Source organism: Bos taurus, chromosome 10 (genome assembly GCF_002263795.3).
Source record: "Bos taurus isolate L1 Dominette 01449 registration number 42190680 breed Hereford chromosome 10, ARS-UCD2.0, whole genome shotgun sequence".
NCBI lineage: Eukaryota > Metazoa > Chordata > Mammalia > Artiodactyla > Bovidae > Bos > Bos taurus.
Window position 1 is genome coordinate 81,526,233 of NC_037337.1, and position 19,183 is coordinate 81,545,415.

At 44.5% G+C, this 19,183-nt stretch overlaps 1 protein-coding gene and 1 long non-coding RNA gene across 2 annotated transcripts in view; one reads left to right on the forward strand and one right to left on the reverse strand.

The window, feature by feature from the left end:
- The window catches only part of SLC10A1 (solute carrier family 10 member 1), a 22,888-nt gene extending 22,398 nt beyond the window's left edge, over window positions 1-490 (reverse strand). Inside the window, 1 exon segment of the mRNA NM_001046339.1 lies at window positions 25-490. Within this exon segment, the coding sequence (NP_001039804.1) occupies window positions 25-380 (356 nt within the window). The 5' untranslated portion in view covers window positions 381-490.
- The window catches only part of LOC104973229 (uncharacterized), a 23,288-nt gene extending 11,256 nt beyond the window's left edge, over window positions 1-12,032 (forward strand). Inside the window, exon 2 of the long non-coding RNA XR_809469.4 lies at window positions 7,379-12,032. This is a non-coding gene — a long non-coding RNA (uncharacterized lncRNA). The remainder of the gene's footprint in view (window positions 1-7,378) is intronic.
- The last annotated feature ends 7,151 nt before the right edge of the window (window positions 12,033-19,183 follow it).

Sequence of the window (19,183 nt, forward strand, 5' to 3'; positions counted from 1 at the left end):
CTCCCTTCTCACCCCCAGTCCTACCTCAGGTTCATGTCCCCCTTGATGGCCAGGGCAAAGACGTTGGAGAGGTTCCCCCCCGGTGAGCAGCCGCAGATCAGGATGGCTAGGGCCTCAACGTTATTCAGCTGGAAGAACTTGCCCAGTCCAAAGGCAGTGAGGGGCATGATGCCAAACTGCGCCACCAGAGCGACGGCCAGCCCCTTGGGCCTCCAGAAGTGCGCCTTGATCTTGCTGAACTCCATGGTGCAACCCAGCGAGAGCATGATGGTTAACAGCATGATCACCAGAATGACACTCAGCGCCCGGTCGGTGGGCCGCTTGCCAAAGTTGTGCGGGAGGGAGAAGTTGAACGGGGAAGATTCGTTGAAGGCCTCCATCCTCCTGGACGGCAGTGGTGGAAGAAAGGCTGAAGACCCTGCGCACCCCTGGTTGGTCTACTGACTCCCTGCCCTGCCCAGTCCTTGCTGGGTGCCTTCCTCAATCACTTCCCAGGGCAGGGAGCTTCAAGGCAAAATGTAGATCTGAGCAAATAGAAGGATTATGCAACTGGCTGTTCTTTCTCTGGCTTTGGCCGCAAAAGAGAGAGAGAGTGTGCCCAGAGCCTTTTCTGTAGGGCTGTTCTTGCCCCTCCTGAATTCCTCAGCCTCTTCTGCCTTCCTGGGTGCCACTAACACCTCTTCTCACCTCCTGGCTGCTTCTGGGACAAGAGGCCTTATATCTCTTCTCCACATCCCCTCACTGCTCCCCCCCTCCCACTTCCGAGCACGCCCACAGGCACTGTGTCCTGAGGACCGATCTGGGTCCAGCCCCTCTCATTCTCTGCTCAGTCCCAGAGGCCACAGTTTCTCATTCAGGGGAAGGTGCCTCCCCTTGTCCAGACCCAAGGAAGTAACAAGCGTTGAATTTTACCTTTCCTTCTTGGAAAGGAGGTTGTGGGACAGAGGACAGGTGAATTACTGGCTTCTAGATGTGTCCACGACCCTTCTCCTGGAAGAGGAGAAGTGCCTGTGTCCTTCCTACTCAGGCTGGGAAACCCTTGTCTTAACCCCAAACCTGGCCACACAAGTTCTTGGGGAGGAACATGCCCCCAAGCAGGCTTACCACCAGGGAGGAGCCTGATGGGATGACCCAGGGGCTCGCAGGAAGCCTGGAAGCACTTTGCCCAAAGGGCAGCTCTGAGGGAACCCTGGCAGGGGAGATGTATTGCAGTCAACAGCCCGAGGAGCCCTGCTGCTTGGGAGACTTGCCTAGAAGGAAGCAGGAATGCAGGTTTTTCTTTCTGATTTCCGGACTGCTCTACTTTTGCTCTGCACCTATCCGGGAGCGAGGTTCTGGATGAAGGTGACAGTGGACAGAGGCAGGCACACCTGCTGGTCGGGGTGGGGGGGGGCGTGGCCTAGGTCTCTCTCCTCCCATCGAAGCCTTGCAAAGTCAAGCATCTTCAGCGAGGGACAAGGAGCAGCATCAAAAGAATTGCCTCTAGCTTGGGCTGGAATCCAAGGGGCCTGAATGGGATCTCCTGTCTTCATCTTTGCTGAAACACGAGATAAGGCTTTCTGTGTGAGGCTCCAGAGGATACAACAGGGACCAAAATGTGAAACACTCTGTACGGAGGGTTGAGACAGATTTTGTCTTGATATGAGGAACCACCCAAAAATTCCAGCTCTCCACTAATGGCCCTAGGGCCTCCTGAATCCTGCATAGATAAGGGTTGAGGGATAGGATCTGCACATCGTGTGCTCAAGAAGGCTGCTTTCTGGAGTTTTGCAGGTCACAGAGCTATACACTGTGAATTCAGTTCAGTTCAGTTCAATCCGACTCTTTGTGACCCCATGAATCGCAGCACGCCAGGCCTCCCTGTCCATCACCAACTCCCGGAGTTCACTGAGACTTACCTCCATCAAGTCAGTGATACCATCCAGCCATCTCATCCTCTGTTGTCCCCTTCTCCTCCTGCCCCCAATCCCTCCCAGCATCAGAGTCTTTTCCAATGAGTCAACTCTTTGCATGAGGTGGCCAAAGTACTGGAGTTTCAGCTTTAGCATCATTCCTTCCAAAGAAATCCCAGGGCTGATCTCCTTCAGAATGGACTGGTTAGATCTCCTTGCAGTCCAAGGGACTCTCAAGAGTCTTCTCCAACACCACAGTTCAAAAGCATCAATTCTTCGGCGCTCAACCTTATTCACAGTCCAACTCTCACGTCCATACATGACCACAGGAAAAACCACAGCCTTGACTAGACAGACCTTTGTTGGCAAAGTAACATCTCTGCTTTTGAATATGCTATCTAGGTTGGTCATAACTTTCCTTCCAAGGAGTAAGCATCTTTTAATTTCATGGCTGCAGTCACCATCTGCAGTGATTTTGGAGCCCCAAAAAATAAAGTCTGCCACTGTTTCCACTGTTTCCCCATCTATTTCCCATGAAGTGATGGGACCGGATGCCTAGATCTTCGTTTTCTGAATGTTGAGCTTTAAGCCAACTTTTTCACTCTCCACTTTCACTTTCATCAAGAGGCTTTTTAGTTCCTCATAAGGGTGGTGTCATCTGCATATCTGAGGTGATTGATATTTCTCCCGACAATCTTGATTCCAGCTTGTGCTTCTTCCGGCCCAGCGTTTCTCATGATGTACTTACTCTGCATAAAAGTTAAATAAGCAGGGTGACGATATACAGCCTTGACGTACTCCTTTTCCTATTTGGAACCAGTCTGTTGTTCCATGTCCAGTTCTAACTGTTGCTTCCTGACCTGCATACAGGTTTCTCAAGAGGCAGATCAGGTGGTCTGGTATTCCCATCTCTTTCAGAATTTTCCACAGTTTATTGTGATCCACACAGTCAAAGGCTTTGGCATAGTCAATAAAGCAGAAATAGATGCTTTTCTGGAACTCTCTTGCTTTTTTCATGATCCAGTGGATGTTGACAATTTGATGTCTGGTTCCTCTGCCTTTTCTAAAACCAGCTTGAACATCAGGAAGTTCACAGTTCATGTATTGTTGAAGCCTGGCTTGGAGAATTTTGAGCATTACTTTACTAGCATGTGAGATGAGTGCAATTGTGCGGTAGTTTGAGCATTCTTTGGCATTGCCTTTCTTTGGGATTGGAATGAAAACGGACCTTTTCCAGTCCTGTGGCCATTGCTGAGTTTTCCAAATTTGCTGGCATATTGAGTGCCGCACTTTCACAGCATCATCTTTCAGGCTTTGGAATAGCTCAACTGGAATTCCATCACCTCCACTAGCTTTGTTCGTAGTGATGCTTTCGAAGGCCCACTTGACTTCACATTCCAGGATATCTGGCTCTAGGTCAGTGATCACACCATCGTGATTATCTGGGTCGTGAAGATCTTTTTTGTACAGTTCTGTGTATTCTTGCCATCTCTTCTTAATATCTTCTGCTTCTGTTAGGTCCATACCATTTCTGTCCTTTATTGAGCCCATCTTTGCATGAAATGTTCCCTTGGTATCTCTAATTTTCTTGAAGAGATCTCTAGTCTTTCCCATTCTGTTGTTTTCCTCTATTTCTTTGCATTGATCGCTGCAGAAGGCTTTCTTATCTCTTCTTGCTATTCTTTGGAACTCTGCATTCAGATGCTTATATCTATCCTGTCTCCTTTGCTTTTCACTTCTCTTCTTTTCACAGCTATTTGTAAGGCCTCCCCAGACAGCCATTTTGCTTTTTTGCATTTCTTTTCCATGGGGATGGTCTTGATCCCCATCTCCTGTACAATGTCACGAACCTCATTCCATAGTTCATCAGGCACTCTATCTATCAGATCTAGGCCCTTAAATCTATTTCTCACTTCCACTGTATAATCATAAGGGATTTGATTTAGGTCATACCTGAATGGTCTAGTGGTTTTCCCTATTTTCTTCAATTTCAGTCTGAATTTGGTAATAAGGAGTTCATGATCTGAGCCACAGTCAGCTCCTGGTCTTGTTTTTGCTGGCTGTATAGAGCTTCTCCATCTTTGGCTGCAAAGAATATAATCAATCTGATTTCGGTGTTGACCATCTGGTGATGTCCATGTGTAGAGTCTTCTCTTGTGTTGTCGGAAGAGGGTGTTTGCTATGACCAGTGCATTTTCTTGGCAAAACTCTATTAGTCTTTGCCCTGCTTCATTCCGTATTCCAAGGCCAAATTTGCCCGTTACTCCAGGTGTTTCTTGACTTCCTACTTTTGCATTCCAGTCCCCTATAATGAGAAGGACATCTTTTTGGGGTGTTAGTTCTAAAAGGTCTTGTAGGTCTTCATAGAACCATTCAGCTTCTTCAGCATTACTGGTTGGGGCATAGACTGGATTACCGTGATATTGAATGGTTTGCCTTGGAAACAAACAGAGATCATTCTGTCATTTTTGAGACTGCATCCAAGTACTGCATTTCGGACTCTTTTGTTGACCATGATGGCTACTCCATTTCTTCTGAGGGATTCCTGCCTGCAGTAGTAGATATAATGGTCATCTGAGTTAAATTCACCCATTCCAGTCCATTTCAGTTCGCTGATTCCTATAATGTTGACATTTACTCTTGCCATCTCTTGTTTGACCACTTCCAATTTGCCTTGATTCATGACCTGACATTCCAGGTTCCTATGCAATATTGCTCTTTACAGCATCGGACCTTGCTTCTATCACCAGTCACATCCACAGCTGGGTATTGTTTTTGCTTTGGCTCCATCCCTTCATTCTTTCTGGAGTTATTTCTCCACTGATCTCTAGTAGCATATTGGGCACCTACCGACCTGGGGAGTTCCTCTTTCAGTATCCTATCATTTTGCCTTTTCATACTGTTCATGGGGTTCTCAAGGCAAGAATACTGAAGTTGTTTGCCATTCCCTTCTCCAGTAGACCACATTCTGTCAGATCTCTCCACCATGACCCGCCCATCTTGGGTTGCCCCATGGGCATGGCTTAGTTTCATTGAGTTAGACAAGGCTGTGGTCCTAGTGTGATTAGATTGACTAGTTTTCTGTGAGTATGGTTTCAATGTGTTTGCTCTCTGATGCCCTCTTGCAACACCTACCATCTTACTTGGGTTTCTCTTACCTTGGGCGTGGGGTATCTCTTCATGGCTGCTCCAGCAAAGCGCAGCCACTGCTCCTTACCTTGGACAAGGGATATCTACTCACCATTGCCCTTCCTGAACTTCAAAGTGGGATAGCTCCTCTAGGCCCTCCTGCGCCCACGCAGCCACTGCTCCTCAGGCGTGGGGTTGCTCCTCCTGGCCGCCGCCCCTAGCCTTGGGTGTGGGGTAGCTCCTCCTGGCCACCGCCCCTGGCCTCGGGCTGAGGTTGCTCCTCCCGGCTGCCGCCCCTGACCTCAGACGCGGGGTAGCTCCTTTCAGCTGTCGCCCCTGACCTCGGACGCGGGGTAGCTCCTCTTGGCCGTGACCTCAGTGACATGAAATTGAAGTCTTTTTCCCTTTGAGAGTCTCTGACACTAATGATTTCCTCGTGCTTGAGTTGATCTGGCCTCAAGGAAAGGGACAAGACAAGTGGGAATGTTCAGATGCTCATGGGGTGGGTGGGGCATGGACTGAATGTGCCTGGAGAGTCAGGGTAGGCCCAAAAAAGGCTGCTTTCTTTCTCTAAAGCTGGTCAGAAGAGACCCCTAACAGAATTTCTAGGGGAGAATTACTGATCATCAACTGAGTGCTAGGCACTGTGGGAGCATTAAAAACTATATAATCCATGTTCCTGCCCTCAGGAGACTTATGGACCATACCATGATTCACAATGCAAAGCAAAGTGTAATCAAGGGTGGAGTCCAGGCAGGGCTGCCATGAGCAGTTGTTCAGGCTGTGCACTGCACAATCCTAGGGACACCACTCACTCAGACACCCTGTGAAGCCACAGGTTTTTATGCATCTGCCTTATGCCCAAGGAGGTGAGGAGCAATCAGTCAGTATCTGTTAAAAGGGTTTCATGCGGTCTGGTGGTGACAGCATGGTGGCAGGGATGGCTGAGGTGGTGGCAGCCTTGGTGGATGTAGGCTCAGCCGGGCAATTTGAGGAGCTTCGTGCTTCAGAGCCAAGTCCCTCCTTGTCCATTTCTGGGCACCATGGACTCACGGTGCATCAGATGAACGGTGTGATGGCAGAGCTAGCAGAGAGCATTCCCAGGTTTCAATCATGAAGAAATATTTCTAAGGAGTTTTAGTGCAGTGAAGGTGTTCAGACTTCAGATGCCCTTGATATTCTGGGGAATGGTTTTACTAGTGTTCCTGGTCTGGCCTCAGGCAGCTTTGGCTGCCACCGTTGCCTTTGTCTTATTAAGAGTTCGTCTTCTGGGAGCTCTTTTGTGGGGAGGCACATGTAGTGATCCTCCTGGCTTCAGCAGGAGTTTCAAGAACAACACTTGCTTCCCAGAAGAGTTTTCAGTGAGGGACCCTACTGGAAACCAGCAGGAATATGAGACGAGATCGGCTTTTAGGAACATATAGGAATTCGATTTTATGAGTCAGGATGCTACTTGTTTTCTTCTGGCTTAAGACAGTTACCTTGTTTCAGCCTAGTCTTGCCTGTTTTTTGATTTGTGTTACATGACGATTAGAATCAGGAGTGCCGGCGGTGGGGGTCTTCACTGAGCCTGGCCCAGTGCTGTGTGTTGTGGACGCTCAGCAGCTGTTAGTTGAAAGAGTGACTGGGATGCACTGCCTTTGTCATCACCTTTCTGCTCTTCTTTGGTCTGAGTGTGGAATTGTACGGAAGAATATGGCACAGACGTTCCTTAGACTTTAGAAAGAGTCTCTTTTGAGTAGCTGTCTCTGGATGCTTTACCTTCTCTTTGTTCTTTTTCCATTTTCATTGGACAGTGGGGCTGCTCAGGTGGTGCAGTGGTGAAGAATCTGGAGATTCTTCATCAAGAGATGGAAGAGACACCGTTTCAGCCCCTGGGCTGCTAGGATCCCCTGCAGGAGGAAATGGCAACCCATTCCAGTATTCTTGCTAGTAAAATCCCATGAACAGAGGAGCCTGGCGGGCTAGTGTCCAAGGGGTCACAAACAGTTGGACATGACTGAGCGACTGAGCACACACATTGGACAGTTGACACTGATTTTAAGTGTATATAGTTTTTCACATTAAAAAATGAAAAGAATGTAAAATATTGCTTCAAAAGAGCATTCTAAAGAAAAAAGAATTAAGGTAGTAAAAGAGCACCCAAGAGTATATGAGATGAAAAGTATAAACGGAAGTCAAAGAACTACCTCAAACTGTATCATTGTCATTTATTTGCATAGAAACACCAGATTGGTTAAAGTTATAGATAAAGATAGTATTTTAAGCCCAGTGGAAATCTTTCACTCTTGGAAAAATATGTGCATATATATTTAAAAACCCTTTAACAATGTAACTTTTCAATACATTTCCTATAGGTAAAAATGTGAATCCCCCATCCTGGAATGTGAAGTCAAGTGGGCCTTCGAAAGCATCACTACGAACAAAGCTAGTGGAGGTGATGGAATTCCAGTTGAGCTATTCCAAAGCCTGAAAGATGATGCTGTGAACGTGCGGCACTCAATATGCCAGCAAATTTGGAAAACTCAGCAGTGGCCACAGGACTGGAAAAGGTCCGTTTTCATTCCAATCCCAAAGAAAGGCAATGCCAAAGAATGCTCAAACTACCGCACAATTGCACTCATCTCACATGCTAGTAAAGTAATGCTCAAAATTCTCCAAGCCAGGCTTCAACAATACATGAACTGTGAACTTCCTGATGTTCAAGCTGGTTTTAGAAAAGGCAGAGGAACCAGACATCAAATTGTCAACATCCACTGGATCATGAAAAAAGCAAGAGAGTTCCAGAAAAGCATCTATTTCTGCTTTATTGACTATGCCAAAGCCTTTGACTGTGTGGATCACAATAAACTGTGGAAAATTCTGAAAGAGATGGGAATACCAGACCACCTGATCTGCCTCTTGAGAAACCTGTATGCAGTTCAGGAAGCAACAGTTAGAACTGGACATGGAACAACAGACTGGTTCCAAATAGGAAAAGGAGTACATCAAGGCTGTATATTGTCACCCTGCTTATTTAACTTCTATGCAGAGTACATCATGAGAAACGCTGGGCCGGAAGAAGCACAAGCTGGAATCAAGATTGTCGGGAGAAATATCAATCACCTCAGATATGCAGATGACACCACCCTTATGGCAGAAAGTGAAGAGGAACTCAAAAGCCTCTTGATGAAAGTGAAAGAGAAGAGTGAAAAAGTTGGCTTAAAGCTCAACATTCAGAAAACGAAGATCATGGTATCCGGTCCCATCACTTCATGAGAAATAGATGGGGAAACAAGTGGAAACAGTGTCAGACTTTATTTTTCTGGGCTCCAAAATCACTGCAGATGGTGACTGCAGCCATGAAATTAAAAGATGCTTACTCCTTGGAAGGAAAGTTATGACCAACCTAGATAGCATATTCAAAAGCAGAGATATTACTTTGCCAACAAAGGTCCATCTAGTCAAGGCTATGGTTTTTCCAGTGGTCATGTATGGATGTGAGAGTTGGACTGTGAAGAAAGCTGAGCGCCGAAGAATTGATGCTTTTGAACTGTGGTGTTGGAGAAGACTCTTGAGAGTCCCTTGGACTGCAAGGAGATCCAACCAGTCCATCCTAAAGGAGATCAGTCCTCGGTGTTCTTTGGAAGGACTGATGCTGAAGCTGAAACTGCAATACTTTGGCCACCTCATGCAAAGAGTTGACTCATTGGAAAAGACCCTGATGCTGGGAGGGATTGGGGGCAGGAAGAGAAGGGGACGACAGAGGATGAGATGGTTTGATTGCATCACCAACTCAATGGACATAGATTTGGGTGGACTCTGGGAGTTGGTGATGGACAGGGAGGCCTGGCGTGCTGCGGTTCATGGGGTCGCAAAGAGTTGGACACGACTGAGCAACTGAACTGAACTGAAACTGGATACTAAGCCATTTAATTTCCGTCAACTCTTTGTCCTTTCCCCTTTTCAGAAAACCCAAAGTTCTGCCTCCTACTGTGAATCTTTTCCTTTTGAAAACACATCTTCTTGCTCTCACTTCGCTTCCCTCCTGACTCTTCCCTTATCCATTTTGTGTGTTCCTTTGCAAAGAATGGAAAAATCTCTTGTAGGAAGCTGACAGTCTTCATCCTTTCTCCATATCTTCTCTGCACCTGTTCTAATGGCATAAAATTTGGAAGGCAGGCAGGTATTTTGTGTTACATTAACGATGGTTGGATGGCCTCACTGACTCGATGGACGTGAGTCTGAGTGAACTCCAGGAGTTGGTGATGGACAGGGAGGCCTGGCGTGCTGCGATTCATGGGGTCGCAGAGAGTCAGACACGACTGAGTGACTGAACTGAACTGAACTGAACGATAACTGACAGCTATTAAGCACATGCTATGCGATAGACACGGTGGTTTCAGTTACATTTCTTATTCAGTCCTCACAAAGCCTCACGAAGTAGGTATTATTACTATCCTTATTTTACAGATTAGGAAAGTAAGGTTCAGAGAGGTTAAGCAATCTGCTCAATTTGCACTGCTATTGATTGGTGGAATTGATATTCATATGCAGGTCCGAGAGTCTGGGTGTGGACACCCAGCCTGGCTCTGTGCCCCTGACTGTGATGCTGAGTTGTTTTGTTGTGTTCCTTCTTCTGGCCCATCCTGCCTTCTCCTCACCCTGCTTTTAAGACCTGGAAGCTTTGACTGGAAAAGTGCTTGTAATTACGTGTTTCTTCCCAAATTGGACTGGACTGGTTTTTTCATGGGCTGGATATACCAAGCGACACATCATCCAAATGATTTAATAAGGATAGTAGTAGTTGAGGGAATTTAATTAAAGGGCACTGTAGCTTCAGCTCTAGCAAAACGAGTTGTTTTCCTGTATTCTGAAGTGTCATAAAAAGTCTTCAATCAGCTATTGCCCTAAACTCCCAAATTCTACTTATAGAAAATGATCCTACAGAAATATTTGAGTGTGAGGTTATACATACAAGGATTTCCACTGCAGTACTGTTGGTAACAGTGAAATGTTGGGAACAATCTTGTTGCAGTTGTTTCATCACGAAGTTGTGTCCGACTCTTTTGTGACCCCATGGACTGTAGCCCTCCAAGCTCCTCTGTCCATGGGATTTCCCAGGCAGGAATACTGGGAATGGTTTGCTATTTCCTTGTCCAGAGAAACTTCCTAACTCAGGGATCAAACCCATGTCTCCTGCATTGGCAGGCAGATTATTTATCACCGAGCCACCAGGAAAGCCCGTTGCAAACAACCTTAATGTCTATTAACAGGTGATTGGTTATGGTGCATTTAAATGAATGTAGCCATTAAAAAAATATGCTGGTGATTTATGCTATGAAAGTGGCAGGAGAAATTAGAATTTTCCTTTCTTTTCTTAGAAATCATTCAATGATCATAAGAAAACTGGAGGGGAAAACACACAGAAAAATCCTGCATGCCGCAACAGAGACCTGACACAGTAATAAATAAATAAAGGGGCATGGAGGAAAGAAATAAGAACGGCAAACAAAATAGGAAATCAAGGTGTAAGGATGTAAAGAAAGAGTGGAGAGAACATGATAGATATAGAATACAGGCAAAGAAAATTTATTATATACATAATTGGAGTCTCTTTAGAATAAAACCAAAACAGTGGAACATTTCAAATAGGAACATATTTTTTGGAAATACAGAAGACCCTGTATCATGGGAAATTACCCCAGAAGAGTTAACTTAGAGATACTATCCTGGTAAAGTTAGATTACAAAGATGATCCATCAAGGAAAATGACCAAGTCACTTATAGGGGAGAAAAATCAAGCTTGCTTCCGAGTCCTCTACAGCAACATTCAATGCCAGAAGATGGTGGTTTCATACCTAAAATATCTTCAAGGGAAAAGTGTTACCCAGGGACTTTCAGTTCAGTTCAGTTCAGTCGCTCAGTCGTGTCCGACTCCTTGCGACCCCATGAATCTTATCAACAGCCAAATTTCCCTTCAGCTGTGAAGACATGGTCTCAAACCATGTGAAGAGATGGTCTCGAACATGGAAGAATTCAGAGAATATCAATTCTATGAACCTTTCTTAAGGAAATAACCAGAGCCAACTAAGAGATAATTGAGGAAATTATGGAAAAAAAGATTGACTGCAAGTTTTGAATACATTTATTGTGAAACCACTCCAATATTCTTGCCTGGAGAATCCCATAGACAGAGGAACCTGGCAGGCTACAGTCCACAGGGTCACAAAGAGTCAGATATGACTGAGCGAATAAGCATGAAAGCTAAAGTAATTCTACACATTAGGGTGATAGAAAGTATGTAAAAATGATATGTCCTGAGAATATATAAACAATGTAACTAATGGATATTTGCAGTGGAAGTGAGAGAGTAAGTGAGAAGTAGAATAATAAGTGTACTGATTGCTACACCTTTAATCGGAGAAGGCGATGGCACCCCACTCCAGGACTCTTGCCTGGAAAATCCCTGGATGGAAGAGCCTGGTAGGCTGCAGTCCATGGGGTCGCTAAGAGTCAGACACGACTGAGCGACTTCACTTTCACTTTTCACTTTCACGCACTGGAGAAGGAAATGGCAACCCACTCCAGTGTTCTTGCCTGGAGAATCCCAGGGACGGGGGAGCCTGGTGGGCTGCCGTCTATGGGGTCGCACAGAGTCAGACACGACTGAAGCGACTTAGCAGCAGCAGCAGCACACCTTTAATAACTGGGAGTCAAAAAAATATTCATTAAAGCTGACATACCAGGTGATAAAATAAGCACTTTTAAATACAAAGGTAAATTCTGAGAACTGTATTACTGACTAAAACTGGCCAGGAGAGGAGACAAAAGAAAAGAAAAGGAAATATGCTGACTTTTTCTTCCATTGTTCATAGTAAGGAGCTAATAGATATTTGAAAACAGATAATAGAAAGCTGGAGGTATTAAAGTTTTTATTATAAAAGTAACTTCCAAAAACTTACAACAAGACCACAGGCTACATGGTAAGAGATTATGAAAAACTATAGAATTAAAAAGTATAATATGGTATTAGTGTGATAGAACTAAGGTTAACATATGTGACATATCAATAAATGTCTAAATAGGCTTAACTCAGCTATTAAAAGAAAAAGAAATTCAGATTATATTTCTCAGCAAAACTGACCTTATGCTGTTGTCAAGCAAATGACCCATTTAAGATAAAGTGTTTCCCAGAAGGCTGAAAATTAATGTATAATTATGCATGAGGCAAATGCAAAGAAAAGAAGGCACGAGTCATAATCTCAATATCACATCAGGTGAAGATGAAGAGAGGCACTTTATAACATTCAAAGATGCAAGTCACAATGAGGATATAACAGTTATGAATGCCTGTCTACCAAGAAACAAAGAACAATAATCATAAAGCTAAAAGTACAGGAGATACAGAAAAAATAGACAAACAAATAGTGGGAGACTTTAATTCACCTCTTTTCAATCAGTGATCTTGAATACCTAGAAAAAATAAATTGGATGTAGAAGACCGAAATATCCTATTTGGAGAAACAGATACAGGTTCACAATTCCTTGTCCAAAACCCTCTGTAATTTTCCAAAGTTTGAAAAGGTGATATGGTACATATCAGTTCAGTTCAGTTGCTCAGTCATGTCCGACTCTTTGTGACCCCATGAACCGCAGCACGCCAGGCCTCCCTGTCCATCACCAACTCCCGGAGTTTACTCAGACTCATGTCCATCGAGTAGGTGATGCCATCCAACCATCTCATCCTCTGTCGTCCCCTTCTCCTCCTGCCCTCAATCTTTCCCAGCATCAGGGTCTTTTCAAATGAGTCAGCTCTCTGCATCAGGTGGCCAAAATATTGGAGTTTCAGCTTCAACATCAGTCCCTCCAATGAACACCCAGGACTGGTCTCCTTTAGGATGGACTGGTTGGATCTCCTTGCAGTCCATGGGACTCTCAAGAGTCTTCTCCAACACCACAGTTCAAAAGCATCATAAACATATATTATATATCATCCCAATTAGTATTTGGGATGATATATAATACATATGGATTTGGGGCTTGGGGCAGTACCATAATCAAACACACTGATATTTCTGCTGTAAATCATTATGACAGGATAAATGACTACAGATAGCCTCATACCAGTTCATCATAGGGTTTGCTGTCAAAGGAACTACAGAAAAAAAAAATAATAATAAAACTTTCAGATTTCAGAACATTTTGTTTAGGAATTGAAGAGTTGGGAGGTGAATCTGTTTCTTATTCTGCACAGAGTGAGCTTGAGGCTCAGAAAGCCAAAATCTGACAGCAGGTGTTGCAGCAAAGGAAGGATTTTTGTTTGCAGGGCCCCAAGCAATGAGTGGGAGGTAAGTGTCAGATCCGTTCCATTTTTGTCTTTGAGTTAGGAATGATTTAAAGAGGAATAACAAAGAAACTGAGATTCATCATTGTTTTGCGACATTTCTTTGATTTTTTCTTGATTGTGGTTTCGGAAGCTAGAAAGTTTTCCGTGTACAATTCTCTGGGAAGGTAGTCCATGGCTTGTTGTGGAGGGGAGGTGGTGGTCTGTGAGCTCATCTTGTCCTGGAGAAACAACCTGAGTTTGTAAGTTAATGGTGATATCTATAATAGTAATTTTAGCACATTAACGATGGTATCAACCACACCAATCTCAGTCATCTGACTGCTTGATTAGTGTCCAGCTACCAAAGGACTGAGGTCAGAAGGGACAAGAAAGGGATTGTGGTCAGATGAGACAAGCAAGGGAATAAAGTCTGGGATGGAGAGAGTAATTATGAACACAGTAAGGGAAACTGGTTCTTCTGGACTTGGTTTCAATTCCACATAGGGAAAACCTTTAACCTGTAACTCTTTAAAAAAGGATGAAGTACCTTGAGGTGCCTGTCACTGCTGGATGTGGGGTGGGTGAGGTTCAGGCAGAGATGACCCTTTTTCATGAGACTCAATTTTTGTTGTTCAGGCGCTAAGTCATGTCTGACTCTTGGTGATCCCATCAACTGTAGCATGCCAAGCTTCCCTGTCCTTCACTATCTCCCAGAGTTTACTCAAACTCATGTCCATTGAGTCGATGGTGCCATCCAACCATCTCATCCTCTGTCGCCCCTTCTTTTGTCCTCAATCTTTCCCAGCATCAGTCTTTTCCAATGAGTCAGCTCTTCGCATCAGGTAGCCAAAGTATCAAAATAACTATCCAAACAGAGATTCTAGGGTTACACTGGTTGAAGGGGGGCATACATTAGAAGGGGTTCATTCCATCCTAAGCACTGCCTGTTAGTTGCAAGTCTGTTGGTTGTGGTTAAAGCAAAATGGCATCCTCTCAATGTTGTAACGTGTGGTTGGGAAATGTGTATCCAAGACAGCAAACATGGTCTTTCAAACACTCTCGGAGGATTGATCTCCTACAAAGTAAATATGAAAAGTGCTGAAAAGCTCCATGTGGGGTGTGGAAAGAACAACTATCTGATCCTTGTGGTTTCTATGGCTAGACATAGTGATACCACTCCTGGAGTATGTCTGGACTTTTTCTAGTCCACAAAACACATCAGTAACTGTCTGATTTGGGGGCTTCATTGCTGGGGCCACGGCCAACTCTCAGGTAGTCAGTGATACTGATTATCAAGAACCTGGCCCACCTCTGTGAGCTCAGAGGCCTGGAGGATTCCCTGAGGCGAAGGCAGTGATGGGTGGAGGGCATTAGGCCTTTGACAGACCGAGATTTGACCTGACATTTATGAGCTTGAACTGGGGGATGGGGAAGACAGTTCGCATTGTCTTACAACTTTTAGTGAAGAAGTTCTTCAATGGTCCTCCCAGTATCGCTCGGGCTGTGGTTACTGCCATGCTCACTGTGGTTCCTACTCCACTCAGCCTGGAAAATGCTGAGGCTGGTGGAGTGGAGTTTAGCCCCTCCTGCAGCAACTTCTTACCTACGTGTAAGCAAATATTCCATGGTCAGGAGAGAGCAAAGAGCATAGGAGACTAAAGTCCCTGGGGACAGAGAGCTGTAAACCCAGAGGGTCAGCAGTCCTTTTTAACATTGATTTCTGTTCAGCTTAAACAAAATTACATAAGGGGCACAGGTGGATTTTAGAGTAGGCAGAAAGGGAAGATAAGCACAAAGAAGAAAACAAAAGTCTCACCACCAGCAGCGAGCATGGTTAATATTTCAGCCTGGTGGTTTCCAGCTGGGTTCTTGGAGGAGCCGGAAGGTGCTTTTAGGATTCCAAAAATGCTAGTTAGAATTTAATTAAAGAAGGAGGGAAAAACCACATAAAAGTTGCAGTAAACAAATACACAGGTGAGCTTGACTGAGCAGTCACCTTGTGGGGACCTCCAGCACAGGAGGATGCGTGCCTCTGCTGGCTCTGGGCGTTCATGCGCACCGGTCATAGACATGTCTTGGTCGCCAGGCTGCAGCCTCATGGGGAGGGGCACTCATGAGAAATCGCACAGGGTCCCAGGCGGCTCACGGTGCAGGTCTGGATTCAAGGCTCCCAGGCTTAGGGCCTTCCCTTTTGCACGTGGACGTTCACCTCACAGAGGAGGCACAGCTTGCGCAGCAAGAGGTGAATTTGTAACACACTGGTGCCGTTGCGTCACATGACGGATCATTTTAGCTTCTGTCTTTTGTGTTTATTATTGAAGCATGGTGAACGTCTTTGAAAAGAAGTAACTTTTAATAAGTGGTGGGGTGATAACGCTGAATATTAACCTTTCCCATCCCTAAACCCACACGAACCTTCATCCTGAGGTCCCTCCGCTGTCTGTCTGGTGAGTACTCTGGCCTTCAGAGGAGGATTTCAGAAATGCAGAGAGAAAGAAGCAAGGGAATACACAGGCTTTTTATTTAAAACTTAAAACAGAGAGGAGTCTTGATCACTTTCAAGACCAAAGTCTGAACAACAGTCTCAGAGGATCCGGGAGTGGTAGGAAAGAGAATCAGAGAGGAAGCCAGAGAGAAATGAAGCCCCTTGGAAAGGTGTTGCACTCTGTCCCTGCATCCCACTCAGGATCATGACCCAGCCTGGGGATGGTCACCTGAATAAATCTGGGGGCTCTGTGAGCAAAGAGGACCTGTGATCTTTCTTGGGTGGGGCCTGAGGGAACCACTGAGCTCTAGCCAGCCCCCTACCTGCTGTGGACAACAGGATCCAAGTTTAGAAAAGAAACTGTGAATAAAGGATGCAGAGGGGCCCTGTACCCTTTTTGAGGGCGGCAGGCCAACCCTAAACCCTGCTGCTTCTTGTCTACTTCTAGTCTGATCTGACCTTCCAATCTCCTATGAATTCTGTGAAAACCCGTTTTTCTTTTAACATCCACCCTTTGGTTTAAGACCATTAAAGTTGTTTTTCCCTGTGGTTTTCAATCAGGCACTCTGGCCCACACAAGATGCAAAAACATTATTATATTGGATTCCCCTTACCATGGTGGGGGCTGGGGCACAGAGATACAGCATACAGGGCCTTAGAAGTCATTGTCAGGTTTTATTTCTTGGTCTGGCAGATCCATACTGAAGTATATATTTTATTATTCATTGTATATATGCACTATTTGGACATAGAGAATATTTTGTAAGAAATATGAACATTTGAAAAATCATTGGAATGAATGGAAATCTCATGCCTGTTTACTCAGGTTTCCACATGACAAAAGCCTGTGTCAGGGAAAAAGTAACCTGGTCCTGTTTTCATTGATTTTGTGCTCTAAATTAGGAATAAGAAAATCCTTAAAAAAAAAAAGTCCTTGGTAGCTTCAAACTGGATCTAGTAGGTACTTTTGTGACCTGGCAATGCAACCTCTTCAGTGCAATGCTAGGTTGCACTACCAGCTCTGACTGCCATTTGAAATCAGCTAAAATTCTGAAATCAAATAATTATGACATAGTGTTATCCAATGGGGTAATTTATTATCTCCACTTTAAATCTTTAAATTTGCCTCTCAGAATGTTGCCCAACTAGGCAAATTGCAAAAGAAAGCAAAAGAGAGAAGAAATACAGGAAAGTTGGAAATATGTTGTTTACAAATTCAGAAGGAAAAATTTCAAGCACTTTTGGATATTCTTTTATATCCGTGTGCTTGTAAATGATCTCTTTCCTTGGTTAGAATGATTAGAACTTTATATGAGTTCATGGAGGAGATTTCTTATGTGAGCACAAGGAATGATATAATTTCTGTTTTTATTAAATAGAGAATCCGTACTCCAACTAAACATATGTTAAAACAGGTTGAAGGGGTGCCAAGTTATCATCAGCTGCCAGGAACCCAAATGTCTCCATCTGATGCTGGGAGGAGCGTGGGCATGTTGGTCCATCTTTACATTCCCCGTAGCTCCTAGAGCACTGTGAAATAAACGTTTGCTACAGTGGCAATCATATTGCAATGTATAAGTGTATTAACTCAACATGCCCATGTTAAACTTACAGAATGTTACATGTCAATCATATCTGAATTTAGAAAAAAATGCTTTGTGTGTGCTAGATCTCCTTCTGTTATTTTTACCAGAAAAAATAAAAATGAATACAAAACTTTAGCTGCCCTTGCCAAGTCTACCACCGGATGGCAGCAAGTCACCTCTGGTGGGATTGCCCTACACCCAGGCCAGCTGGGGCTTGGGGACCAGGGGTGTATGTAAAGGCCACGAAAAGGGTAGGAGTGGCATTTTTGTTTGTTTTTTTATTTGCTTTTGGTTTTGGCCATGCCACATGACTTGCGGGATCTGTTTTAAAATTTTTTTGGAAAAATTTTAATTGATGTACAGTTGATTTACAAGCTGTGTTAGTTCCTGCTGTACAGCTAAGTGATTCAGTTATATATGTGTGTGCACGCGTGCTCAGTCATGTTTGACTCTTTGTCACCCCCATGGACCTTAGCCCGCCAAGCTCCTCTGTCTATGGAATTTTCCAGACAAGAATAACTGGAGTGGATTGCCATTTCCTACTCCAGAGGATCTTCCTGACCCAGGGATCAAACCCATGCCTCTTGCATCTCCTTCATTGGTAGGTGGATTCTTTACCACTGTGCCACCTGGAAAGCCATCTATATATATGTGTGAATATATATATTGTATGTATGTATAAGAATATATATAATACATATTCGTATATATATTGAGCTTCCCTGGTGGCTCAGACAGTAAGGAATTGGCCTGCAATGCAGGAGACCCTGGTTCAACGTCTGGGTGGGGAAGATCCCCTGCAGAAGGGAATGGCTACCCACTCCAGTATTCTTGTCAGGAGAATTCTTATATATGTGTGTGTGTATGTGTGTGTGTGTGTGTGTGCTAAGTCCCTTCAGTTTTGTCTGACTCCTTGTGACCCCATGGACTGTAGCCTGCCAGCCTCCTGCGTCCATGGGATTCTCCAGGTAAGAATACTGAGTGGGTGGCCATGCTATCCTCCAGTTAATCTTCCCAACCCAGGGGTCGAACCTAAGGCTCCCACACTGCAGGCAGATTCTTTACCATCTGAGCCATCAGGGAAGCCCAAATGAAAGTGAAAGTTGCTCAGTCGTGTCCGATTCTTTGTGACCCCATAGACTATGGAGTCCATGGAATTCTCCAGGCCAGAATACTGGAGTGGGTAGCCTTTCCCTTCTCCAGGCGATCTTCCCAATCCAGGAATCAAACCCAGGTCTCCCGCATTGCGGGCGGATTCTTAACGAGCTGAACTACAAGGGAAACCCAAGAATACTAGAGTGGGCAGCCTATTCCTTCTTCAGCAGATCTTCTCAACCCAGGAATTGAACCGGGTCTTCTGCATTGCAGGTGGATTCTTTACCCATATAAATCAGGGAAGCCCATAGAAATATATATATATATTCTTTTTCTAATATTGTTTTCCATTATGGTTTATCACAGAATACTGACTTCAGTTCCCTGAGCTATACTGTCGGACCATTCTATATATACTAGTTTGCATCTGCTAACCAGTCCCAAGCTCTCAAGTCACCCATCCCTCACCCATTCCCCTCCTTGGCAACCACAATCTGTTCTCGACGTCTGGGAGTCTGTTTCTGTTTTGTCGATATGTTCATTTGCATCTTATTTTAGATTCTTCACACAAGTGATTTTATATGGTGTTTGTCTTTCTGAATTCACTTCATAAGGTAATCTCAAGAGGCATTTTTAAAGTCATAGCTTTAATGTGTGACATTCCTACAGTTATTGGCTACCAGTTTCT